Below are 27,282 nucleotides of genomic sequence, written 5' to 3' on the forward strand. Positions count from 1 at the left end.
TCGGTGATTATCCTGTTAGGGATCCCGAAACGGTAAACAATCGACCTGAAGAACTTGACTGCTGACTGTGCTATCACCTTCCTCACTGCTTCGACTTCCGGCCACTTTGTGAACTTGTCGATTGCAACGTACAAGTACTCAAAGCCCCCGATTGCTCGGGGAAAGGGGCCGAGGATGTCGAGCCCCCAGACCGAAAATGGCCAGGATAAAGGGATCGTCTGGAGAGCTTAAGCTGGTTGGTGTATCTGCTTGGAATGGAACTGGCACGCTTCACACTTGGTTACTTGTGCAATTGCATCCTGGAGGGCTGTCGGCCAAAAGAAACCTTGCCGGAATGCTTTGCCGGCAAGTGCTCTTGCGCCAATGTGGTGACCACATATGCCTCCATGTATCTCTGCCAACAGCTTTTGTCCGTCTTCCCAGTGAGTACACTTCAATTTCACACCGTTGAGTCTTCTTCTGTACAGTGTCTTGTCGACAGACTGGTACATACTTGACTGCCGGGCTACTCTTTCTGCTTCTTCTTGCTCTTCGGGAAGTTCTCCTGTCTGAAGGAAATGGACAATCTGGTGTGCCCATGCTGGAGCTTGTGGCTCGACAACAAGGACTAAAGGCAAATCTGCTGCTGCGGGAACATCCGCTTCTACGGCGAGAACCTGCGGCTCTGCCGGAGCTTGACGTTCCCCGGCAAGCTTGCCGGAGCAAAACTTGCCGGGAGTTTGTGCTTCAACGGAACAAACCCTAGGGCTTGCCGGAGCAGACTGCTCCTCAGCACTCTTGGCGTTGATCTTAGCTGCTGCGGGAACATCCGCTCCTACGGCGAGAACCTGCGGCTCTGCCGGAGCTTGACGTTCCCCGACAAGCTTGCCGGAGCAAAACTTATCGGGAGCTTCTGCTTCAATGGAACAAACCCTAGGGTTTGCCGGAGCAGACTGCTCCTCAGCATTCTTGGTGTTGATCTTGGGGACCTTCTTGGCGGCGGCTTCGGGAAGCTCTGCCGGAAAATAGTCACCAGAAATCAACTTCCTCTTCTTGCTCTGTCCAGTTGATGGCGTTACGGACGGTTGAGTCAGCTTGAGCACAAAGATTCCTGGTTCCACAGGTAACTTAAGTGCGGCGCACTTTGATAGGCCATCGGCAATGTCGTTCTGAGCTCTTGGAACATGCTCCATCTGTAGGCCGTCAAAGTGCTCTTCTAGCTTTCTCACTTCGTCGACGTAGGCTTCCATCAACGGACTCTGATAGCTCTTGTTCACTTGGCGGACGACAAGCTGCGAGTCACCCCTGACAATGAGCTTCTTGATCCTAAGGTCTGCCGCGATCCTGAGACCGGCAAGCAAGCCTTCATACTCTGCAGTATTGTTTGTTGCTTGCTCCTTGGAAAAGTGCATTTGGACTACGTACTTGAGGTGCTCTCCGGTGGGTGCGACAAGCAGCACGCCAGCGCCGGCGCCTTGCAGCGAAAAGGCACCATCAAAGTACATCAGCCACTCTTTGCTTGCTTCCTCGCCGGGGATGCTCGTTTCTGGAATTTCTTCATCTAGTGTTGGCGTCCATTCTGCTATGAATTCTACCAATGCTCTGCTTTGGATAGTTGAAGTACTCTCAAACTTGAGGCCAAAGCTTGACAGTTCCAGTGCCCACTCAACAATCCTGCCTGTTGCTTCTGGATTCTGTTGTATCCTCTTCAGCGGAAAGCGAGTGACAACTATGATCTCATGTGCTTGGAAGTAATGGCGCAGCTTTCTCGAGGCCATGAGAAGGCCGAAAAGCAATTTCTGCATGCCAGAGTACCTTGTCCTAGCCCCCTGCAGAAGGGAACTGACAAAGTAAACTGGGCGCTGCACCATTCTCTTCTGTATCTCCTCACGCGTCTGCGCAGATCCATCCTTGTTGGGACCAGAGCTTGTCGGGGAAGCCCCCTGCTTGTCGCTGGATGCGCCTGCCGTGGTTGCTGGCTCGTCATCTGCCTCCCTCTCTGCCACTAACGCAGCACTAACCACTTGATTGGTTGCCGCTATATACAGCAACAACTTCTCTTGTTGCTTAGGTGCGACAAGTGTTGGAGGGGTGGACAGGTATCTCTTTAAGTCTTGCAGTGCAGCCTCCGCTTCCGGAGTCCATTTCATTGGACCTGCCTTTTTCAATATTTTGAAAAACGGCAGGGCGCGCTTAGTAGACCTAGAAATAAACCTGCTGAGAGCAGCCACGCAACCGGCAAGTCTTTGTACATCCTTGACGCGCTTTGGTGCTTCAATCTTCTCAGTGGCCTTGATCTTGTCGGGGTTGGCTTCGATTCCCCGCTGAGACATGAAGAACCCGAGAAGCTTGCCGGAGTGGACTCCAAACACACACTTCTCGGGGTTGAGCTTGAGGCTGATCTTGCGCAGATTTGCAAAGGTCTCGTCTAAATCTTGAATCAGAGTTGCCTTGTCCTTGCTCTTGACTACTATGTCATCCATGTAGGCTTCCACATTTCTGTGTATTTGTGGCTTAAGAGCGACATGGACTACCCTTGCAAATGTTGAACCAGCATTCTTTAAACCGAAAGGCATCCATATGAAACAGTACGTGCCACATGGAGTAATGAATGCGGTCTTCTCCTCATCCTCTTCTGCCATGAAGATCTGATGATATCCTGAGTATGCGTCAAGAAATGAAAGCAAGTCACATCCGGCCGTGGAGTCAACAATCTAGTCAATGCGCGGCAAAGGAAATGGGTCTTTGGGACAAGCTTTGTTAACATCGGTAAAGTCGATACAAAGTCTCCATTTCCCGTTCGCCTTGCGCACGACTATAGGATTGGCCAACCACGTAGGATGGAGCACTCCTCTGACAAGGCCTGCTGCTTCCAACTTCTTGATCTCTTTTGCGATGAATTCTTGGCGCTCCACTGCTTGCTTCCTGACCTTCTGCTTGACGGGCCGCGCATGAGGACAAACGGCAAGATGGTGCTCAATTACTTTCCTGGGAACACCGGGGATGTTAGACGGTTGCCACGCAAACATGTCGACGTTCGCCTGCAGGAAAGCAATGAGCGCGCTTTCCTATTTAGGGTCGAGAGTGGCACTGATGGTGAAGGTACCACCAGTGCCGTCCTCCTTGGCGGACACCTTCTTGGTCTCTGGCGGAGCTGCCATTGTCTTCTTACACTTGCCGGTGGAGCTCGATGGTGCGTCCTCGACGGCAGCGCAACACTCCGAAGAGGTGCGCTTGCCGGAGTGGGCATCAGAACTCTTGCCGGACTTGGTCTTCTTCTTCCTCCCGGGAGCTTCAACGACAGGTGACTTGTGATCTGCTGCGGCTGCCACTTCCCGGTAGATCTTGTCGGCGCAGATAAGAGCATCCTTCTTGTCGCCAGGGACAGAGATGACGCTTATCGGGCCTGGCATCTTCAGCATGTTGTATGCGTAGTGAGAGGCTGCCATGAACTTGGCGAGTGCTGGACGGCCGAGTATCCCATTGTAAGGCAATGGAAAATCGGCAACGTCAAAAGTGACCCTCTCAGTCCTGAAGTTCAACTCGCTGCCAAATGTTACTGGCAACGTGACCTTCCCCTTTGTCTTGCTCCTTCCTGGGTTGATTCCTTGGAATGTGCCGGTCTCTTCAAGCTCGCTGTCAGGGATCTGGAGTTTCTGGAGTACAGCAGAGGAGATCAGGTTCAAGCCGGCCCCGCCGTCAACTAGCATCTTAGTGACCTTGAGGTTGCGGATAGTTGGTGAAACCAACATCGGCAAGCACCCAACCGCAGTTATGCGATCAGGGTGGTCTTCAATATCAAAGATGATAGGCGTGCTGGACCACTTCAGAAGCTTGCGTGACTCAACAGGTGGTTCCGCCGCATTGACTTCCCGCACCCACTGCTTGAGTTGGCGGTGCGAAGTATGCAGAGAAGCACCGCCGTCAACGCACAAGACCTCTGTGGCTTTTTGGAACTCCTGCTCACTGGTCTCGACATCATCCATGTCTTCGTCGTCGTCGTCATCTTCATCCTTGTCGCGGCCGCGGGGAGGTCTGTCTCCTTGCCGCTGCTTGGCCTTGCTGCGGCGTCCTCCCCGGCCGGCGCGCTTCTTGCCGGATTCTCCAGCGGCTCCTTGGGCCCTCTCCTTGTCGCGTCGCTCATACTCAGCCTTTTGCTGCTGGACAAGCTGCTCGACCTTCTTGCAGCTCTAGAGGTCATGGCCCTTGGTGCGGTGGATCTTGCAGTACTGCTTGTCGGTGTCGTCCTGCTTGTCAGCGACCGCCACAGCCTGGCAGTTGGTGCATGCGGCAATCTCCTTGCCGGAGCTACCAGCCTTGGCTTTCTTGGCACCACCTTCGTTGCCGGACTGCTCAACGACTAGCACATCTTTGCCTTTCTTCTTTCTGTTGTTCCGCCGCCGGTTTTTCTTTGCCGGGGCAGCATCCTCGCTGTCAGATCCTCCTGCTCCTGCATTCTCTCCGGGGAGTTTCCTCCCTTCTTCAGCACGTGCACACTTGTCGGCCAGGGCATACAGCTCACTGACGTCTCTGATCTTGCACATCGCCATCTCCTCCCGCATCCTGCGGTTACGCACGTTCTGATGGAACGCGCTGATGACCGCGGCAGGGTGGACATCTGGGATGTTGTGCTGTACACGGCTGAATCTCTGAATGTACTTGCGCAGGGGCTCTCCTTCCTTCTGGGCGAGCAGATGAAGGTCACTCTCTTGGCCATGAGGTTTGTGGCCGCCTGTAAAGGCGCCGCCAAACTGATGGCATAGGTCTGCCCAGGAAGATATGGAGCTGTCCGGCAAGTGCATGAGCCAGGACCTGACGTTGGGCTTTAGCACCAGTGGGAAGTAGTTGGCAAGGATCTTGTCGTCCCGCCCCCCCAGCAGCCTGCACCACGATGGTGTAGATGCTGAGGAACTCCGACGGATGCGACTTGCCGTCGTACTTCTCTGGTACATCTGGCTTGAAATTCTTCGTGCTGGGCCACTGGACTTGCCGCAGCTCACGAGTAAACGTAGGGTAACCTACCGCGTACGGCAAGCCGCCTGGTTCCCCTGGCGCATGCATGTCGACAGAGGGCCCAGCGCGCTGGTCCGATTGACGCCGCGCTTCTCTTCGGCGCTCGATGCGAGTACGAGCGTCTTCTTGCATTCTTTCGTGAAGAACTTGGCGCTGATCGCGACGAGCTCGTGGATCTGATGACGCGGTGGAGTCGCTGTCAAGGTGGATCCGGCGAGTCGGCGATCTTGGCCTTCGGGGCGGAGAGTGCACAGTGGTTGCACCCCCACCGGTCTTGTCGCCACCGGCTCGTGCCTGGCTGACTTGCCGCGGCTGCGACGTGCTCGGCTGCCGTTGAGTGTCGCCGTTGGCGAAGCCTATGAGACTCTGAATGGTGTCCCTCCAGTCGTCGATCTTGTCTGTCGTTGGAGGGTAGTCCAGGAGCAGTTGAGCTCGCGCCAAAGCTTCTGCTGCAGTGGCGGGTGGCGGTGGCGAACGGTGCGAGGAGTGGGATATGCTCGGACTTCTAACTATGTTAGAAGGAGCAGTATCCCGTCCAGGCGACTGTGCCTCGCTTGTGCCAGCATGTTGGCGTGCATGCTGGTCTTGGGCACTCCGAGATCCACCAGCTCGATCTTGGTCCAGCAAACGCATGGTACCGTGAGTACCATGACGCTGCCGGTCCCGCGCCTCATGAGATGGGCGCGGTGCATGTACGGACGCCGAGGTCTTGGAGTGCGCCCGGTCGTTGTGGGAGCCGGCTACGCCGCCGATGGGCAGCGCGGCCTTGTCCTTGGACCTGGCAGCACCGTGAGCTCCCTCATCGATGCCCGTTCTTCCGCCGGCATCTGCCCCATCAGCCGTTTGCTCCGGCGGTGGTGGGTTCAGCGCGGACGGAGCAGCCGCCTCCGAAGCCTTCTTCTTCGGCGGCATGTCGATGAAGATGATGAAGATCTAGCTCATGTGAACACCGGATCTGGTTCACACAACCTCGACGCCCCCTACCTGGCGCGCCAAAGATGCCGGGGTACTGACCCACGAGCACCTATGGGACCGGCGGACCGAATCCCTTTCGGTTCGGTGGGGGCGGGGTCCGCACGAAGAGCGGATCGAGGCAAAGCACACGAGCGGTTTACCCAGGTTCGGGCCGCACGGATGCGTAAAACCCTACTCCTGCTTTGTGGTTTGTATTGAGTTCTTGCTCGGGAGCGCGGAGTGCTACAGTACACTCCAGCAACTAACGAGACCGAGCGTGAGAGTTCTTCCTCCTTCCCCTACGTTGCGCATGGGCCTCCTTTTATATGCTCAAGGGGTCACCGACAGGTGGCAACGTAGACAAGGGTAAAAATGTAAAGGTGCTGCGGTTGGTACAGCTACCTGCTACAGTGTATCATACCTAACCCTGACGGCAGGGGACAAGGGCATTAAATGCCCGTCTGCGTCGCCTAAATAGTGCAAAAGGGACCGTCAGGGACGCCACCACTCGCAACGATGGCAATCTTGTCAGTGCCGCTTGCCACCGCGCACCGCTGGCTGCATAGCCTCCCGCCACGTACGCTTGGAAGGGTCCCAGAGCAACACGTTGGTGGGTGTGCTGGAGCGCGGACACAGAGTGGTGGCTTGCCGCGGCAAGCGCCTTGCTGCGGTCGTTGTCTTGTCGCATCCGGGAGCTTGTCGCTCACCGGGCCTTGCCGGGACGCGTGGCACGTCGCGGCAAGTTCCTTGAGACGCCTTGAATGGCCTTCCTGGCAAGCTCCTCTTGCCGGGGTCTTGTCTCCTTGGCTTTGATATGCCTTGGTTGGCCTTCCCGGCAAGCTCCTCTTGCCGGGGTCTTGTCTATTTGAATGGCCCCAGGGGAACCACGGAGGACCTTGGCAGTCACCCGGCAAGCCTTGCCGCGGGATGCTGCGACTGCCCGTGCACAAGTTCAGGATACTAGGGTACCCCTACTCTAGTACACCGACAGTCAGCTTGCCCATGTAGTTTCACACGTTGATAATTTGTGCCATTCGAAGACTGAATAGTACGTGGAGGATCTCCTCCTGTTGCTCCTGCTGCTGCTTGAGGACCTCGTGGAGGATCTTGGCGCTGATGGAGGAGGGCACGAACTCCTCCTCCTCGGCCTGGTGGCACTTGGCGGCGCCGGAGCAACGACGCTTCCCGGCGTCGGCCACCGCATCAGCGTTGGCGCCGAGCGGTAGGCGGCTGCCCTTGGGCTGCTTCTTGGAGGACTTGTGCTTCTTGCCAGTCATGGCCGCTGGCTCGGGCCTCGGTGGTGGTCTGCCGGGTAGGAGGTGGGGCGGCGGGGGACGGAGGTGGGGAGGGAGATGGCGGCGCTGCATAGTAAAACCCTAGAGGAGGAAGGAGGATGGTGGATTGGCGGGTTTTGTTTTTGTGGACTTGTGGACTTGTGGAGGCCTCGCTCGTCATTGCTGGGCCTGCTTGCTTCTTCTCCTTGCTTAAGGGGCCGGCCCATCATGTCATACTCAGGAGGCTGGCCGAACAATGCCTCAAATTTTTTTGAATGATTTGAAGATTGCTCGAACAATGCATCTGTTAAATGTGCTATTTTGAAAAAAGGGAAATCGGAATACAGAGGTACACTCCGCCAATCCATGAGCGTGTTAAGATCATATTTCAGTTACTGGTTATAGTTGCTTTTAGCTAATTCAAGTTTGGCATTAGCAATCTTTGCCATCGGAGTATATTTTGTCTTGGAAGTCAGTAAATTCCAATGAGTCATCAGTTGATAAAAGAGATAGACAAAACTGGGAGAAGCTCATCCACTATATATGCTTTATTCCGTCAGTTCACATTGTAAAAAAGGGTACTTAGGATTTCTTATTGTCTTGATTCAAATGATGTTCTATATATCCCATTGACACTTTTATAAATCCAATGTTGGTGTTTCTCCAAAAAGAAAACAAATGATTGCTTGTTATGCCATCAAATATAATGAACATTCAGTATATATGCAAGTAGCCGCCTTCTTCGTCATGTAAGTGCCTTATTTTTGAAATATATAATTGCGCATTTGAGTCAGATCTATATATCTAGGTAGATGACTAGGATCTCTCTAGAAGTGCCAACTAGAAAACAAACCGACATTATGAGAGAAAAGTTCTACTTATTATTTTCAACTATAAAAATATGAGTAATGAGGCAGATTCCTCCAAATATTCCAAATACTTTGATGATGATTTTTTTATTAATCCAACAGTCCCAACATCAATCACTATGGATCGGTAGGTTTCTAACTTGAGGGTCGTTGTGATCCATTTTTGGTTTTGGGCCTTGTGATGCCATGCCTCCATAGGTCTCCAAATATGAAATTCGCTGCCGTCACAAAGAGGTTATTCACTAGATTTAGTGCAAGAAGGTGAGCAAGTGTCATCCCAACTGAATAAATTCTGTTTTCATCACATGAATCTGCAACCAAAAGACATGTCACACCTCTTCTGAAGCATGCATGATAAAACAAAATTTCATAGAATTTCTTCTTGCAAAAGTTAATTGTTTGTCATGTAGTTCCTCTAGTCGTTTGTTTGTTTGTGCATCATATCAAACAGTCAATCTCTTATATATGTGAAAACTTTCTATTAGTAATAATACTAAAAAATGGATCTCTTCCTGTGGTAACTATACTAAAAAATTGCGTTCATGTACCCAGTGAAAATATATAGTGCATGTAGTTCATATCAGGCTTCGTATAACAATCGGAGTATTGGCACCATGGTCACAAGGTAATAAGCAATTTATATCCAAGACTATGCGGATGGATACCTTGGATCTCAGCTGATGGAAAACTTACTGCATACTGCAAACCCTGCGCTTCGGGCACAACAAACTGTGTCCACAACAGTTAAGGATACGTGTATCACGTAACCACAGATACACGTTCTAAATAGTAGTTTTCCGTCATATGGTGTTCTAAGTTTTAGTTTTAAGTTTCTAAATATGTTCACAAATATTTTTAATGATTTATAGTACGTCAGCTACCCCATGCAGATGCATGGGATGATAACTAGTGCCATTCTAAGACTGAATAGCACTACAGTACCGGCGATGGATGTAGTGAACTATGCATTTATTTTAGGCTGATGTGATTACTACATCCTACAGTTGTATACTGATGGGGTAAACATGCCACAAGAGATTTTGGTATAGATAATAGTGTATTGAGAGCATGCCTTTTGCACATATAATTTCAAGTAAATAAAATATAATACACAGTTGTAGGTTCAACCAAAATTAGAAATCTCTCCGCGTAATGAGAGTACATAGCCCTTGATTATAGTATAATAGTACATCTCTCTCCGGGGCTCATATGAACCTTAAAATGAACATAAATTTACTTGTCTAAAAGCTAGATACAAAGGTGACACAATGGATATATTTCTCAAAGAATCAACCTTCTAGCATGCTTGCCATGGTAAACTACATGTAAAAGATGATTTAACTTGACATAGAGTCCATCATAGATTTGATGTCATTAGCGATATTCTTGGCATCTGTTGCAATACCAGCTAATCCTCTCCTCGCCAACCCAGCACAGTAAAGCCCATTTCCACCTTTCCAATGATTCGGATATTTTTGGATGGGCAGTCCGTTGCCATTTAACATGCTCTCACCATTCTGGATTAAAAACACATAGACCCTGTTAGCAGATTTAATAATGGTTACACCAAGAAAACAAACTCAGACATGTTCAAACACAAGCTATATTACCTTGAGCCACATATTTGCCGTGCTTTTGTATCCAGTTGCAAACACAATTGCATCAAATGACATTCTTTTACGGCATTGAAATTTAATTATGTTGCCCTTGATCTTACTAATGCTCTCTTGAACCTTTAGGAGATAAAAAATACATTGATAACTTGGCATATCAAATCAACATATGATATAAATTTATGTCATGTCAAGGATATACTTACTTTGATGATGCCTTTTTTGATCAATCCAAGAGTCCCAACATCAATTACTGCAGATCGGCCTGTTTCTGATTTGAGGGTCATTGGACCCATTTTTGGCCTTGTGATGCCATGCTGTGATAGGTCTCCAAATATTAAATACGCTGCCATCACAAGGAGTTTATCCACTAGATTCAATGGAAGATGGTGAGCCAGTGTCATCCCCAAACGAATTAATTCCTTTGTCATTACATGAATCTGCAACCACAAAACATGTCACACCTCTTTTGAAGTATGCATTATAAAAATAGAATTTCTTCTTTCAAGAAATAAATTTTTGTCATTTGGTTCCTCTAGTCTTTCAGTTGTTTGTGTGTGATATAAAAAGTCCATCTCTGTTTCTATGTGAAATACTCCTATTAGTAATAACACTAAAAATTGCATCTCTTCTATTAATAACTATACTAAGAATTTGCGTTCATGCATCCAATGAAAAAATATAGTGCATGTACGTACCGGGCTTCGTATGACAATCGATGTGTTGGCACCATGGGTCGCAAGGTCATAAGCAATTTCCATCCCGGAGTTGCCAGATCCAATGACCAATACATTCTGGCCAGAGTAGCTCTTGCCTGACTAGTAGCTTGAGAAGTGGATAACATCACCTAGAAAGTTTTCCAGTCCAGGGAACATTGGAATATTCTCTGCACTATTCTCACCACTTGCCACAACAAGAAACTTCGGCGTGAACTTGACTGTGGTGCACTTTGACATGTCCTTTGCCACAATGGACCAACATTTTGCATCATTGACCTATGTGGATGACTCCACGCTGGTGAGATACTTTGGTTGAATGTTGAAACGCTCAACATAGTCATCCAAGTACTTCACAAACAAGGTTTTTGGTATGTATGTTGGTGCATCTACAGGGTATGACATGTGTGGCAACTCACAGAACTCCTTTGCGAGATGCAGCTTGAGGCGATCATACGTGCGGTTGCGCCAGAGTGACGCGCTACAGCTCTCGCGCTCGACGATGACATAAGGAATTGAGAATTGGCTAAGGCATGCTGCCGTTGCGAGGCCTGCTGGCCCAGCACCAACAATCAACACTGTAACACCCTCCATTTCAAAGAGAAGACTTGACAAAGCTGTGGGATAAGTTCGGTGGTAGTCCGGTGTTTGTGTGTTTGCTCGATGAACTTTGGATGACATGCTCGTGTATGGGGGCATATATATACTGGTATCCTTCATGGGCCAATCTGTTTTATGGATTGAGGGATGAAAAAGGTAAATATTTATTGAGGCCTAATCCTACTGTGTAGGAGTATTTCCATCTAAAAATGGAGCCGTTGTTGGTTGTGAAGGCGTGTACTGATACAAAATAGGTAGGAAACACACCGTTGATCGATTGTTGTTATTGGAAACTTATCGACCATCTTTTTTATGTGTAGATTAAAGATTCTTCATGTTTCTTTCCTTTTGCATCATCACCAATGACAATTACTACTCTAATAATATTCAAGTGTTTCTTCCTCTTTGTATACGATATAGGATATTATAAGGATAAGTCTGATATCCAAAGACACATTTATAGGCAAAGTCAAATATAATGTGGATGACAAAAGGAAACAATCATCTGAGAAGGATTTGTTACCAACCATGTTAACCGGTTTTGTCGGCTAGTTTTGCATCCGGTTCAGTTGTATGATGGTCTGTTTTGGTTTTGCCTCCGGTTGAGTTGACGACCATTGCCATACCTTTGGTGTCAACACAACGAGACGTTCGATGTTGTGAACAAAAAGAAGTGGAATTTTACTTCAAATATTTGAAACCATTTTTTAATATAAATTCGTTTCTATACTGAACACTCGTTTAATGTGAGGCCATATTTCAACTTTGGTACATGCATATTTTCCTATGCCTGAACATCAAACTGAACGCTCATTGTATTTTTAACTCCACACACCAGAGTGTGGATATTTTTTTTTAAAAGATGATAAAACAATTTACTGAAAATCAAAATTGTCAATCCTGTCTCAATGCGGTTTTGCAAACTTCTGTGGTTCCAAACTGACTGACACAGATTAATCACAATTGTACGCAACTTCCAAGCAAAACTGAACTGGAGAAGTGGATCACGTATAGTTCATCAGATTTTGATTTGCCCAACAGAATAATCCACTACCTTCTGTGACTTACATTTAGCATGGCACAAACTGCAGACTAAACCTATCGAATAGATGATTACATTCGATTTACGACCGTCGAGTCCAAATGATTTCAACATCTATCAGACTACCACTCTGACTCCTGCAGTTGGATCTTCTAAAGACTTGTCTGCTGGGTAGGTATATTTAGGCCTTCCTCACATGAAGGATCGTGTGGTACAGACAAGTAGCATCTTCTCTTCTTTCCAGATGGTCACTTCCCTTGGATCATTTTTGCGTGCAGAGGAACTCCCGCATTTCTTGTTGGAACTCCCCACTCACTATCAACTGCATCTTCTTTGCGTCCTCCCACAACTAGTACCCATTATCCCTTGCGTGGTCACAACATTGGTCAAACATGTCCTACGCAAATAAGCGGCACCCAGATGTAAGTATAGTGGTAATCAGACTACTAGATTACATGTTTTGAAATGTGTCCAAGCACCGTCCATCCGCAAGGAGCTGAAAGGGTTTGATGGGTGAAGGGTTTATTAATCCAACTGTCCCAACTCAATCGTTGTGGGTCGGTTGGTTTCTAACTTGAGGGTCATTCGACCATTTTTGGTTTTGTGCCTTGTGACGCCATATACCTCGATCGATCTCCAAATATGACATTCGCTACCATCACAAAGAGGTCACTCACTAGATTTAGTGAAACAAAGTGAGCAAGTGTCATCCCAACTAAATTAATTCTCTTGTCATCACATGAATCTGCAAACCAAAAGACATGTCACGCCTCTTTTGAAGAATTCTGATAGAACAAAATTCCATAGAATATCTTCTTTCAATTGTTATTTTTTGTCATGTAGCTCCTCTAGTTGTTTGCCGTTTGGGCGTGATATAAAACAGTCCATCTCTTATATATGTGAAATACTTTCTATTAGTAATAATACTGAAAAAATGCATCTCTTCTATGTAACCACAAATTCACGTTCTAAATAGTAGTTTTCCATCATATGGTGTTCTAACTTTTAGATTTAAGTTTCTAAATCAGTTCACAAATATTTTTAATGATTTATTAGTACGTCAGATAGCCCATGTAGTTGCACACGTTGATAATTTGTGCCATTCGAAGACTGAATAGTACGTGGAGGATCTCCTCCTGTTGCTCCTGCTGCTGCTTGAGGGCCTCGCGGAGGATCTTGGCGCTGATGGAGGAGGGCACGAACTCCTCCTCCTTGGCCTAGTGGCGCTTGGCGGTGCCGGAACGACGGCGCTTCCCGGCGTCGACCACCGCGTCGTCGCCGGCGCCGAGTGGCAGGCGGCTGCCCTTGGGCTGCTTCTTGGAGGACTCGTGCTTCTTGCCGGTCATGGCCGCTGGCTCGGGCCTCGGTGGTTGTCTGCCGGGTAGGAGGCGGGGCGGCGGGGGACAGAGGTGGGGAGGGAGACGGCGGCGCTGCATAGTAAAACCCTAGAGGTGGAAGGAGGATGGCGGATTGGCGGGTTTTGATTTTGTGGACTTGTGGACTTGTGGAGGCCTCGCTCGTCATTGCTGGTCCTACTTGCTTCTTCTCCTTGCTTAAGGGGCCGGCCCATCATGTCATACTCAGGAGGCTGGCCGAACAATGCCTCAGATTTTTTTGAATGATTTGAAGATTGCTCGAACAATGCATCAGTTAAATGTGGTATTTTGAAAAAAGGGAAAACAGAATACAGAGGTACACTCCGCCAATCCACGAGCGTGTTAATATCATATTTCAGTTACTGGTTATAGTTGCTTTTAGCTAATTCAAGTTTGGCATTAGCAATCTTTGCCATCCGAGTATATTTTGTCTTGGAAGTCAGTAAATTCCAATGAGTCATCAGTTGATAAAAGCGATAGACAAAACTGGGAGAAGCTCATCCACTATATATGCTTTATTCCGTCAGTTCACATTGTAAAAAATGGTACTTAGGATTTCTTATTGTCTTGATTCAAATGATGTTCTATATATCCCATTGACACTTCTATAAATCCAATGTTGGTGTTTCTCCAAAAAGAAAACAAATGATTGCTTGTTATGCCTTCAAATATAATGAACATTCAGTATATATGCAAGTAGCCGCCTTCTTCGTCATGTAAGTGCCTTATTTTTGAAATATATAATTGCGCATTTGAGTCAGATCTATATATCTAGGTAGATGACTAGGATCTCTCTAGAAGTGCCAACTAGAAAACAAACCGACATTATGAGAGAAAAGTTCTACTTATTATTTTCAACTATAAAAATATGAGTAATGAGGCAGATTCCTCCAAATATTCCAAATACTTTGATGATGATTTTTTATTAATCCAACAGTCCCAACATCAATCACTATGGATCGGTAGGTTTCTAACTTGAGGGTCGTTGTGATCCATTTTTGGTTTTGGGCCTTGTGATGCCATGCCTCCATATGTCTCCAAATATGAAATTCGCTGGCGTCACAAAGAGGTTATTCAGTATATTTAGTGAAAGATGGTGAGCAAGTGTCATCCCAACTGAATAAATTCTGTTGTCATCACATGAATCTGCAACCAAAAGACATGTCACACCTCTTCTGAAGCATGCATGATAAAACAAAATTTCATAGAATTTCTTCTTGCAAAAGTTAATTGTTTGTCATGTAGTTCCTCTAGTCGTTTGTTTGTTTGTGCGTCATATCAAACAGTCAATCTCTTATATATGTGAAAACTTTCTATTAGTAATAATACTAAAAAAATGGATCTCTTCTAGTGGTACCTATACTAAAAAATTGTGTTCATGTACCCAGTGAAAATATATAGTGCATGTAGTACATATCAGGCTTCGTATAACAATCGGAGTATTGGCACCATGGTCGCAAGGTAATAAGCAATTTATATCCAAGACTATGCGGATGGATACCTTGGATCTCAGCCGATGGAAAACTTACTGCATACTGCAAACCCTGCGCTTTGGGCACAACAAACTGTGTCCACAACAGTTAAGGATACGTGTATCACGTAACCACAAATACACGTTCTAAATAGTAGTTTTCCGTCATATGGTGTTCTAAGTTTTAGTTTTAAGTTTCTAAATATGTTCACAAATATTTTTAATGATGTATAGTACGTCAGCTACCCCATGCAGATGCATGGGATGATAACTAGTGCCATTCTAAGACTAAATAGCACTACAGTACCGGCGATGGATGTAGTGAACTACGCATTTATTTTAGGCTGATGTGATTACTACATCCTACAGTTGTATACTGATGGGGTAAACATGCCACAAGAGATTTTGGTATAGATAATAATGTATTGAGCGCATGCCTTTTGCACATATAATTTCTAGTAAATAAAATATAATACACAGTTGTAGGTTCAACCAAAATTAGAAATCTCTCCGTGTAATGAGAGTACATAGCCCTTGATTATACTATAATAGTACATCTCTCTCCGGGGCTCATATGAACCTTAAAATAAACATAAATTTACTTGTCTAAAAGCTAGATACAAAGGTGACACAATGGATATATTTCTCAAAGAATCAACCTTCTAGCATGCTTGCCATGGTAAACTACATGTAAAAGATGATTTAACTTGACATAGAGTCCATCATAGATTTGATGTCATTAGCGATATTCTTGGCATCTGTTGCAATACCAGCTAATCCTCTCCTCGCCAACCCAGCACAGTAAAGCCCATTTCCACCTTTCCAATGATTCGGATATTTTTGGATGGGCAGTCCGTTGCCATTTAACATGCTCTCACCATTCTGGATTAAAAACACATAGACCCTGTTAGCAGATTTAATAATAGTTACGCCAAGAAAACAAACTCAGACATGTTCAAACACAAGCTATATTACCTTGAGCCACATATTTGCCGTGCTTTTGTATCCAGTTGCAAACACAATTGCATCAAATGACATTCTTTTGCTGCATTGAAATTTAATTATGTTGCCCTTGATCTTACTAATGCTCCCTTGAACCTTTAGGAGATAAAAAATACATTGATAACTTGGCATATCAAATCAACATATGTTATAAATTTATGTCATGTCAAGGATATACTTACTTTGATGATGCCTTTTTTGATCAATCCAACAGTCCCAACATCAATTACTGCAGATCGGCCTGTTTCTGATTTGAGGGTCATTGGACCCATTTTTGGCCTTGTGATGCCATGCTGTGACAGGTCGCCAAATATTAAATACACTGCCATCACAAGGAGTTTATCCACTAGATTCAGTGGAAGACGGTGAGCAAGTGTCATCCCCAAACGAATTAATTCCTTTGTCATTACATGAATCTGCAACCACAAAACATGTCACACCTCTTTTGAAGTATGCATTATAAAAATAGAATTTCTTCTTTCAAGAAATAAATTTTTGTCATGTGGTTCCTCTAGTCTTTCAGTTGTTTGTGTGTGATATAAAACAGTCCATCTCTTTTTCTATGTGAAATACTTCCTATTAGTAATAACACTAAAAATTGCATCTATTCTATTAATAACTATACTAAGAGTTTGCGTTCATGCATCCAATGAAAATATATAGTGCATGTACGTACCGGGCTTCGTATAACAATCGATGTGTTGGCACCATGGGTCGCAAGGTCATAAGCAATTTCCATCCCGGAGTTGCCAGATCCAATGACCAATACATTCTTGCCAGAGTAGCTCTTGCCTGACTTGTAGCTTGAGGAGTGGATACCATCACCTGGAAAGTTTTCCAGTCCAGGGAACATTGGAATATTCTCTGCACTATTCTCACCACTTGCCACAACAAGAAACTTCGCCGTGAACTTGACTGTGGTGCACTTTGACATGTCCTTTGCCACAATGGACCAACATTTTTCATCATTGTCATATGTGGATGACTCCACGCTGGTGAGATACTTTGGTTGAATGTTGAAACGCTCAACATAGTCATCCAAGTACTTCACAAACAAGGTTTTTGGTATGTACGTTGGTGCATCTACAGGGTATGACATGTGTGGCAACTCACAGAACTCCTTTGCGAGATGCAGCTTGAGGCGATCATACGCGCGGTTGCGCCAGAGTGACGCGCTACAGCTCTCGCGCTCGATGATGGCATAAGGAATTGAGAATTGGCTAAGGCATGCTGTCGTTGCGAGGCCTGCTGGCCCAGCACCAACAATCAACACTGTAACACCCTCCATTTCAAAGAGAAGACTTGACAAAGCTGTGGGATAAGTTCGGTGGTAGTCCAGTGTTTGTGTGTTTGCTCGATGAACTTTGGATGACATGCTCGTGTATGGGGGCATATATATACTGGTATCCTTCATGGGCCAATCTGTTTTATGGATTGAGGGATGAAAAAGGTAAATATTTATTGAGGCCTAATCCTAGTGTGTAGGAGTATTTCCATCTAAAAATGGAGCCGTTGTTGGCTGTGAAGGCGTGTACTGATACAAAATAGGTAGGAAACACACCGTTGATCGATTGTTGGTATTGGAAACTTATGGACCATCTTTTTTATGTGTAGATTAAAGATTCTTCATGTTTCTTTCCTTTTGCATCATCACCAATGAAAATTACTACTCTAATAATATTCAAGTGTTTCTTCCTCTTTGTATACGATATAGGATATTATAAGGATATGTCTGATTTCCAAACACACATTTATAGGCAAAGTCAAATATAATGTGGATGACAAAAGGAAACAATCATCTGAGAAGGATTTGTTACCAACCATGTTAACTGGTTTTGTCGGCTAGTTTTGCATCCGGTTCAGTTGTATGACGGTCAGTTTTGGTTTTGCCTCCGGTTGAGTTGACGACCATTGCCATACCTTTGGTGTCAACACAACGAGCCATTCGATGTTGTGAACAAAAAGAAGTGTAACTTTAGTTAAAATATTTGAAACCATTTTTTAATATAAATTCATTTCTATACCGAACACTCGTTTAATGTGAGGCCATATTTCAACTTTGGTACATGCATATTGTCCTATGCGTGAACATCAAATTGAACGCTCATTGTATTTTTAACTCTACACACCAGAGTGTGGATATATTTTGTTAAAAAGATAATAAACCAATTTACTGAAAATCAAAATTGTCAATCCTGTCTCAATGCGGTTTTGCAAACTTGTGTGGTTCCAAACTGACTGACACAGATTAATCACAATTGTACGCAACTTCCATGCAAAACTGAACTGGAGAAGTGGATCACGTACAGTTCATCGGATTTTGATTTGCCCAACAGAATAATCCACTACCTTCTGTGACTTACATTTAGCATGGCACAAACTGCAGACTAAACCTATTGAACCTATGATTACATTTGATTTACGACCGTCGAGTCCAAATGATTTCAACATCTACCAGACTACCACTCTAACTCATGCAGTTGGATCTTCTAAAGACTTGTCTGCTGGGTAGGTATATTCGGGCCTTCCTCACATGAAGGATCGTGTGGTACAGACAAGTAGCATCTTCTCTTCTTTCCAGATGGTCAATTCCCTTGGATCATTTTTGCATGCGGAGGAACTCCCGCATTTCTTGGTGGAACTCCCCACTCACTATCAACCGCATCTTCTTCGCGTCCTCCCACAACAAGTACCCGTTATCCCTTGCGTGGTCACAACATTGGTCAAACATGTCCTACGCAAATAAGCGGCACCCAGATGTAAGTATAGTGGTAGTCAGACTACTAGAGTACATGTTTTGAAATGTGTCCAAGCACCATCCATCCGCAAGGAGCTGGAAGGGTTTGATGGGTGAAGGGTTTATTAATCCAACTGTCCCAACTCAATCGTTGTGGGTTGGTTGGTTTCTAACTTGAGGGTCATTCAACCAATTTTGGTTTTGGGCCTTGTGACGCCGTATACCTCGATCGATCTCCAAATATGACATTCGCTACCATCACAAAGAGGTCACCCACTAGATTTAGTGAAACAAAGTGAGCAAGTGTCATCCCACCTAAATTAATTCTCTTGTCATCACATGAATCTGCAACCAAAAGACATGTCACGCCTCTTTTGAAGCATGCCTGATAGAACAAAATTTCATAGAATTTCTTCTTTCAATTGTTATTTTTTTTCATGTAGTTCCTCTAGTTGTTTTGCCGTTTGGGCGTGATATAAAACAGTCCATCTCTTATATATGTGAAATACTTTCTATTAGTAATAATACTGAAAAAATGCATCTCTTCTATGTAACCACGAATTCACGTTCTAAATAGTAGTTTTCCATCATATGGTGTTCTAACTTTTAGATTTAAGTTTCTAAATCAGTTCGCAGATATTTTTATTGATTTATTAGTACGTCAGCTAGCCCATGTAGTTGCACACGTTGATAATTTGTGCCATTCGAAGACTGAATAGTATGTGGAGGATCTCCTCCTGTTGCTCCTGCTACTTCTTGAGGGCCTCACGGAGGATCTTGGCGCTGATGGAGGAGGGCACGAACTCCTCCTCGGCCTGGGGGCGTTTGGCGGCGCCGGAGCGACAGCGCTTCCCGGCGTCGGCCATCGCATCTGCTTAGGTGCCGAGCGGCAGGCGGCTGCCCTTGGGCTGCTTCTTGGAGGACTTGTGCTTCTTGCCGGTCATGGCTGCTGGCTCGGGCCTCGGTGGTGGTCTGCCGGGTAGGAGGCGGGGCGGCGGGGGACGGAGGTGGGGAGGGAGACGGCGGCGATGCGTAGTAAAACCCTAGAGGAGGAACGAGGATGGCAGATTGGCGAGTTTTGTCTTTGTGGACTTGTGGAGGCCTCGCTCGTCATTGCTGGGCCTGCTGGCTTCTTCTCCTTGCTTAAGGGGCCGACCCATCATGTCATACTTAGGAGGCTGGCCGAACAATGCCTCAGATTTTTTGAATGATTTGAAGATTGCTCGAACAATGCATCAGTTAAATGTGCTATTTTGAAAAAAGGGAAAACAGAATACAGAGGTACACTTCGCCAATCCATGAGCGTGTTAAGATCAGATTTCAGTTACTGGTTATAGTTGCTTTTATCTAATTCAAGTTTGGCATTAGCAATCTTTGCCATCCGAGTATATTTTGTCTTGGAAGTAAGTAAATTCCAATGAGTCATCAGTTGATAAAAGCGATAGACAAAACTGGGAGAAACTCATCCACTATATATGCTTTATTCCGTCAGTTCACATTGTAAAAAAGGGTACTTAGGATTTCTTATTGTCTTGATTCAAATGATGTTCTATATATCCCATCGACACTTTTATAAATCCAATGTTGGTGTTTCTCCAAAAAGAAAACAAATTATTGCTTGTTATGCCTTCAAATATAATGAACATTCAGTATATATGCAAGTAGCCGCCTTCTTCGTCATGTAAGTGCCTTATTTTTGAAATATATAATTGCGCATTTGAGTCAGATCTATATATCTAGGTAGATGACTAGGATCTCTCTAGAAGTGCCAACTAGAAAACAAACCAACATTATGAGAGAAAAGGTCTACTTATTATTTTCAACTATAAAAATATGACTAATTAGGCAGATTCCTCCAAATATTCCAAATACTTTGATGATGATTTTTTTTATTAATCCAACAGTGCCAACATGAATCACTATGGATCGGTAGGTTTCTAACTTGAGGGTCGTTGTGATCCATTTTTGGTTTTGGGCCTTGTGATGCCATGCCTCGATAGGTCTCCAAATATGAAATTCGCTGCCGTCACAAAGAGGTTATTCACTAGATTTAGTGAAAGATGGTGAGCAAGTGTCATCCGAACTGAATAAATTCTGTTGTCATCACATGAATCTGCAACCAAAAGACATGTCACACCTCTTCTGAAGCATGCATGATAAAACAAAATTTCATAGAATTTCTTCTTACAAAAGTTAATTGTTTGTCATGTAGTTCCTCTAGTCGTTTGTTTGTTTGTGCGTCATATCAAACAGTCCATCTCTTATATATGTGAAAACTTTCTATTAGTAATAATACTAAAAAAAGGATCTCTTCCAGTGGTAACTATACTGAAAAATTGTGTTCATGTACCCAGTGAAAATATATAGTGCATGTAGTACATATCAGGCTTCATATAACAATCGGAGTATTGGCACCATGGTCGCAAGGTAATAAGCAATTTATATCCAAGACTATGCGGATGGATACCTTGGATACCAGCCGATGGAAAACTTACTGCATACTGCAAACCCTGCGCTTCGGGCACAACAAACTGTGTCCACAACAGTTAAGGATACGTGTATCACGTAACCGCAAATACACGTTCTAAATAGTAGTTTTCCATCATATGGTGTTCTAAGTTTTAGTTTTAAGTTTCTAAATATGTTCACAAATATTTTTAATATTTATAGTATGTCAGCTACCCCATGCAGATGCATGGGAAGATAACTAGTGCCATTCTAAGACTGAATAGCACAACAGTACCGGCGATGGATGTAGTGAACTATGCATTTATTTTCGGCTAATGTGATTACTCCCTCCTACAGTTGTATACTGATGGGGTAAACATGCCACAAGAGATTTTGGTATAGATAATAGTGTATTGAGCGCATGCCTTTTGCACATATAATTTCAAGTAAATAAAATATAATACACAGTTGTAGGTTCAACCAAAATTAGAAATCTCTCCGCGTAATAAGAGTACAGAGCCCTTGATTATAGTATAATAGTACATCTCTCTCCGGGGCACATATGAACCTTAAAATAAACATAAATTTACTTGTCTAAAAGCTAGATACAAAGGTGACACAATGGATATATTTCTCAAAGAATCAACCTTCTAGCATGCTTGCCATGGTAAACTACATGTAAAAGATGATTTAACTTGACATACAGTCCATCATAGATTTGATGTCATCAGCGATATTCTTGGCATCTGTTGCAATACCAGCTAATCCTCTCCTCGCCAACCCAGCACAGTAAAGCCCATTTCCACCTTTCCAATGATTCGGATATTTTTGGATGGGCAGTCCGTTGCCATTGAACATGCTCTCACCATTCTGGATTAAAAACACATAGACCCTGTTAGCAGATTTAATAATGGTTACACCAAGAAAACAAACTCAGACATGTTCAAACACAAGCTATATTACCTTGAACCACATATTTGCCGTGCTTTTGTATCCAGTTGCAAACACAATTGCATCAAATGACATTCTTTTACTGCATTGAAATTTAATTATGTTGCCCTTGATCTTACTAATGCTCCCTTGAACCTTTAGGAGATAAAAAATACATTGATAACTTGGCATATCAAATCAACATATGTTATAAATTTATGTCATGTCAAGGATATACTTACTTTGCTGATGCCTTTTTTGATCAATCCAACAGTCCCAACATCAATTACTGCAGATCGGCCTGTTTCTGATTTGAGGGTCATTGGACCCATTTTTGGCCTTGTGATGCCATGCTGTGACAGGTCTCCAAATATTAAATACGCTGCCATCACAAGGTGTTTATCCACTAGATTCAATGGAAGACGGTGAGCAAGTGTCATCCCCAAACGAATTAATTCCTTTGTCATTACATGAATCTGCAACCACAAAACATGTCACACCTCTTTTGAAGTATGCATTATAAAAATAGAATTTCTTCTTTCAAGAAATAAAATTTTGTCATGTGGTTCCTCTAGTCTTTCAGTTCTTTGTGTGTGATATAAAACAATCTATCTCTTTTTCTATGTGAAATACTTCCTATTAGTAATAACACTAAAAATTGCATCTATTCTATTAATAACTATACTAAGAGTTTGCGTTCATGCATCCAATGAAAATATATATTGCATGTACGTACCGGGCTTCGTATAACAATCGATGTGTTGGCACCATGGGTCGCAAGGTCATAAGCAATTTCCATCCCGGAGTTGCCAGATCCAATGACCAATACATTCTTGCCAGAGTAGCTCTTGCCTGACTTGTAGGTTGAGGAGTGGATAACATCACCTGGAAAGTTTTCCAGTCCAGGGAACATTGGAATATTCTCTGCACTATTCTCACCACTTGCCACAACAAGAAACTTCGCCGTGAACTTGACTGTGGTGCACTTTGACATGTCCTTTGCCACAATGGACCAACATTTTTCATCATTGTCATATGTGGATGACTCCACGCTGGTGAGATACTTTGGTTGAATGTTGAAACGCTCGACATAGTCATCCAAGTACTTCACAAACAAGGTTTTTGGTATGTACGTTGGTGCATCTACAGGGTATGACATGTGTGTCAACTCAGAGAACTCCTTTGCGAGATGCAGCTTGAGGCGATCATACGCGCGGTTGCGCCAGAGTGACGCGCTACAGCTCTCGCGCTCGACGATGGCATAAGGAAGTGAGAATTGGCTAAGGCATGCTGCCGTTGCGAGGCCTGCTGGCCCAGCACCAACAATCAACACTGTAACACCCTCCATTTCAAAGAGAAGACTTGACAAAGTTGTGGGATAAGTTCGGTGGTAGTCCAGTGTTTGTGTGTTTGCTCGATGAACTTTGGATGACATGCTCGTGTATGGGGGCATATATATACTGGTATCCTTCATGGGCCAATCTGTTTTATGGATTGAGGGATGAAAAAGGTAAATATTTATTGAGGCCTAATCCTAGTGTGTAGGAGTATTTCCATCTAAAAATGGAGCCGTTGTTGGTTGTGAAGGCGTGTACTGATACAAAATAGGTAGGAAACACACCATTGATCGATTGTTGGTATTGGAAACTTATCGACCATCTTTTTTATGTGTAGATTAAAGATTTTTCATGTTTCTTTGCTTTTGCATCATCACCAATGACAATTACTACTCTAATAATATTCAAGTGTTTCTTCCTCTTTGTATACGATATAGGATATTATAAGGATAAGTCTGATTTCCAAACACACATTTATAGGCAAAGTCAAATATAATGTGGATGACAAAAGGAAACAATCATCTGAGAAGGATTTGTTACCAACCATGTTAACCAGTTTTGTCGGCTAGTTTTGCATCCGGTTCAGTTGTATGACGGTCAGTTTTGGTTTTGCCTCCGGTTGAGTTGACGACCATTGCCATACCTTTGGTGTCAACACAATGAGCCGTTCGATGTTGTGAACAAAAAGAAGTGTAACTTTAGTTAAAATATTTGAAACCATTTTTTTAATATAAATTCATTTCTATACCGAACAATCGTTTAATGTGAGGCCATATTTCAACTTTGGTACATGCATATTGTCCTATGCGTGAACATCAAATTGAACGCTCATTGTATTTTTAACTCTACACACCAGAGTGTGGATATATTTTGTTAAAAAGATAATAAACCAATTTACTGAAAATCAAAATTGTCAATCCTGTCTCAATGCGGTTTTGCAAACTTGTGTGGTTCCAAACTGACTGACACAGATTAATCACAATTGTATGCAACTTCCATGCAAAACTGAACTAGAGAAGTGGATCACGTACAATTCATCGGATTTTGATTTGCCCAACAGAATAATCCACTACCTTCTGTGACTTACATTTAGCATGGCACAAACTGCAGACTAAACCTATCGAACATATGATTACATTCGATTTACGACCATCGAGTCCAAATGATTTCAACATCTACCAGACTACCACTCTGACTCCTGCAGTTGGATCTTCTAAAGACTTGTCTGCTGGGTATGTATATTCAGGCCTTCCTCACATGAAGGATCGTGTGGTACAAACAAGTAGCATCTTCTCTTCTTTCCAGATGGTCAATTCCCTTGGATCATTTTTGCGTGCGGAGGAACTCCCGCATTTCTTGGTGGAACTCCCCACTCACTATCAACCGCATCTTCTTCGCGTCCTCCCACAACAAGTACCCGTTATCCCTTGCATGGTCACAACATTGGTCAAACATGTCCTACGCAAATAAGCGGCACCCAGATGTAAGTATAGTGGTAATCAGACTACTAGAGTACAAGTTTTGAAATGTGTCCAAGCACCGTCCATCCGCAAGGAGCTGGAAGGGTTGATGGGTGAAGGGTTTATTAATCCAACTGTCCCAACTCAATCATGGTGGGTCGGTTGGTTTCGAACTTGAGGGTCATTCGACCATTTTTGGTTTGGGGCCTTGTGACGCCATATACCTCGATCGATTTCCAAATATGACATTCGCTACCATCACAAAGAGGTCACTGTCGGGGGACTGATCCACGAACACCTATGGGACCGGCTGGCCGAGTCCCTTTCGGTTCGGCAGGGGCGGAGGTCGTGCAAAGAGCGGATCGAGGCGAAGCACACGAGCAGTTACCCAGGTTCGGGCCGCACGGATGCGTAAAACCCTACTCCTGCTTTGTGGTTTGTATTGATTTCTTGCTCGGGAGCGCGGAGTGCTATAGTACACACCAGCAGCTAACGAGACCGAGCGTGAGTGTTCCAACCAGCTCCCCTCCCCTACGTTGCACATGGGCCTCCTTTTATATGCTCAAGGGGTCACCGACAGGTGGCAACGTAGACAAGGGCGAAAAGGGAAAGGTGCTGCGGTTGGTACAGCTACCTGCTATAGTGTATCATACCTAACCCTGATGGCAGGGGACAAGGGCCTTAAATGCCCGTCTGCATCGCCTAAACAGTGTAAAAGGGACCGTTAGGGATACCACCGCTTGCCACGACGGCAATCTTGTCAGCGCCGCTTGCCACCGCTCACCGCTGGCTGCACAGCCCCCCGCCACGTACGCTGGGAAGGGTTCCAGAGCGACACGTCGGTGGATGTGCTGGAGCGCGGGCACGGAGTGGTGGCTTGCCGCGGCAAGCGCCTTGCCGCTGTCGTTGTCTTGTCGCGTCCGGGAGCTTGTCGCTCACCTGGCCTTGCCGGGACGCGTGGCGCGCCGCGGCAAGTTCCTTAAGATGCCTTGGGCGGCCTTCCCGACAAGCTCCTCTTGCCGGGGTCTTGAGGTGCCTTAGTTGGCCTTCCCGGCAAGCTCCTCTTGCCGGGGTCTTGTCTCCTTGAAAGGCTCCAGGGGAACCACGAAGGACCTTGGCGGTCACCCGGCAAGCCTTGCCGCGGGATGCTGCGACTGCCCGTGCACAAGTTCGGGATACTAGGGTACCCCTACTCTAGTACACCGACAGGAGCCCCCGGGCCTGGGCCATACACGGTGCCGAGCGCTGTTGGGCCAGGCCCAAAACAGGGCACGGGCACGCGCGGCCTAGGTTACGCCGTATCTTTCTCCGTATCCACCGCGCCCTCCCCGAACGGCACGCGTTGAATGCGGCATCGTGGGAGAGATCATGGGTGGTTATTTTATTCGGAAATGCGGAACGTCCGCCCCCTCCCTCTTTATAAGCAGGGGAAACAGGGGTAGTTCGCACATTTGCCCGTTGCTGCTTCCAATATCAGAAATCTCCGCCGCTCCCTCGTCTTCCCAAAGCCGAAAGAGAGCAGCGCTCCGCCCCCCATCGCCACCAGCATCACCAACGCCGTCGACCTCCTCCACCACTTCCGCCATGGCTCCAAAAGCCGACAAGGGGAAGGTCGTGAAGTCGAACGAGGCGCAGCGGCTTGCGGCGCTACGAAAGGAGCGGGCAGTCTTCCCCCCCAAGCTTGCCGCGAAGGAGCTGAGGGAGAACTACTACCTCTTCTGGTCGGCGGAGACGCGAGCGCATCCGCGCACGAAGGTACTCCCCGCCACCGCTTGGAAGAAGGCCCCAAATGGATACCCCTTCTTCGCTCTGTTCTTCTACTGAGGGCTCTGCCCGCCTTTTTCTGAATTCTTCTGCGACATCATGAATACCTATGGATTCCACCTCCTTGACTTCACCCCCAATGCCGTTCTGACCATGGCAGTTTTCGCACATCTCTGCGAAAACTTTGTCGGAGTCCATCCCAACGTAGCCCTCTTTCGCCACTTCTTCATACCTCGAGTAGAGAGAGGAGAGCCTCTATCCGGCGGAATTGCCTGGATCTCAAGGGCCGGCAAGAAGGAAACTTATCTGGAGGGAGAATTCCGCGGCAAGTGGGAGGAGTGGAGGGCAGACTGGTGCTGGATTGACGAGGAGAACCCGCAGCCATTCACCGCCCAGCGCCAAACCCTAGTAGCACGAGACAACGATTTGAGTGACGTGGCCCTGGAAGACGATAGGCTAAAGATTGCTGTCACCCGGATCCTGCGCCTCAGGCTTGCCGGGCTCACCGTAGGCGCTGTTGGCGCAGACTTTCTTCGCCGCCGCATCGCCCCCCTGCAGGAACGGGGGAGACCCACTTGGGAGTTCAAGAATGCGGCAGACATCATGAGGCTGCGGCCGGCCTCAACTACAACTTCACAGTTCTGGAGCTCAACGCGATGCTCCAGGAGCTCTTCAAGTATGACCCCCAACATCCCGA

General features: G+C 45.7%; 2 protein-coding genes and 1 pseudogene across 2 annotated transcripts; all 3 read right to left on the bottom strand.

Moving 5' to 3' along the window:
- Positions 1 to 9,426: 9,426 nt before the first annotated feature.
- Positions 9,427 to 11,012, bottom strand: LOC119352404 (annotated as a pseudogene).
- A 4,597-nt stretch (positions 11,013 to 15,609) lies between these two features.
- LOC119352406 (probable indole-3-pyruvate monooxygenase YUCCA10) lies at positions 15,610 to 17,284 on the bottom strand. The gene is made up of 4 exons (XM_037619054.1): positions 16,586 to 17,284; positions 16,092 to 16,325; positions 15,883 to 16,005; positions 15,610 to 15,789 (listed from the first exon to the last, which is right to left on the bottom strand). Exons 1-4 carry the CDS (start codon positions 17,282 to 17,284, stop codon positions 15,610 to 15,612), a joined length of 1,236 nt encoding a protein of 411 aa, XP_037474951.1.
- A 4,500-nt stretch (positions 17,285 to 21,784) lies between these two features.
- LOC119352407 (probable indole-3-pyruvate monooxygenase YUCCA10) lies at positions 21,785 to 23,459 on the bottom strand. The gene is made up of 4 exons (XM_037619055.1): positions 22,761 to 23,459; positions 22,267 to 22,500; positions 22,058 to 22,180; positions 21,785 to 21,964 (listed from the first exon to the last, which is right to left on the bottom strand). The coding sequence occupies exons 1-4, from the start codon at positions 23,457 to 23,459 to the stop codon at positions 21,785 to 21,787; spliced, it is 1,236 nt and encodes a 411-aa protein (XP_037474952.1).
- Positions 23,460 to 27,282: the final 3,823 nt, after the last annotated feature.

The sequence above is a fragment of the Triticum dicoccoides genome, chromosome 2A (assembly GCF_002162155.2).
Source record: "Triticum dicoccoides isolate Atlit2015 ecotype Zavitan chromosome 2A, WEW_v2.0, whole genome shotgun sequence".
Lineage (NCBI taxonomy): Eukaryota > Viridiplantae > Streptophyta > Magnoliopsida > Poales > Poaceae > Triticum > Triticum dicoccoides.

What these genes read in the sequence shown, in the direction of transcription:
- LOC119352406 (XM_037619054.1), bottom strand. Translation starts at nt 17,284, where the DNA reads ATGTCATCCAAAGTTCATCGAGCAAACACACAAACACTGGACTACCAC. An exon ending in TCAAAAAAGGCATCATCAAA is followed by an intron (nt 16,006 to 16,091) that starts GTAAGTATATCC and finishes TATCTCCTAAAG; the next exon opens with GTTCAAGGGAGCATTAGTAA. An exon ending in CGGCAAATATGTGGCTCAAG is followed by an intron (nt 15,790 to 15,882) that starts GTAATATAGCTT and finishes TTTTTAATCCAG; the next exon opens with AATGGTGAGAGCATGTTAAA.
- LOC119352407 (XM_037619055.1), bottom strand. Translation starts at nt 23,459, where the DNA reads ATGTCATCCAAAGTTCATCGAGCAAACACACAAACACTGGACTACCAC. An exon ending in TCAAAAAAGGCATCAGCAAA is followed by an intron (nt 22,181 to 22,266) that starts GTAAGTATATCC and finishes TATCTCCTAAAG; the next exon opens with GTTCAAGGGAGCATTAGTAA. An exon ending in CGGCAAATATGTGGTTCAAG is followed by an intron (nt 21,965 to 22,057) that starts GTAATATAGCTT and finishes TTTTTAATCCAG; the next exon opens with AATGGTGAGAGCATGTTCAA.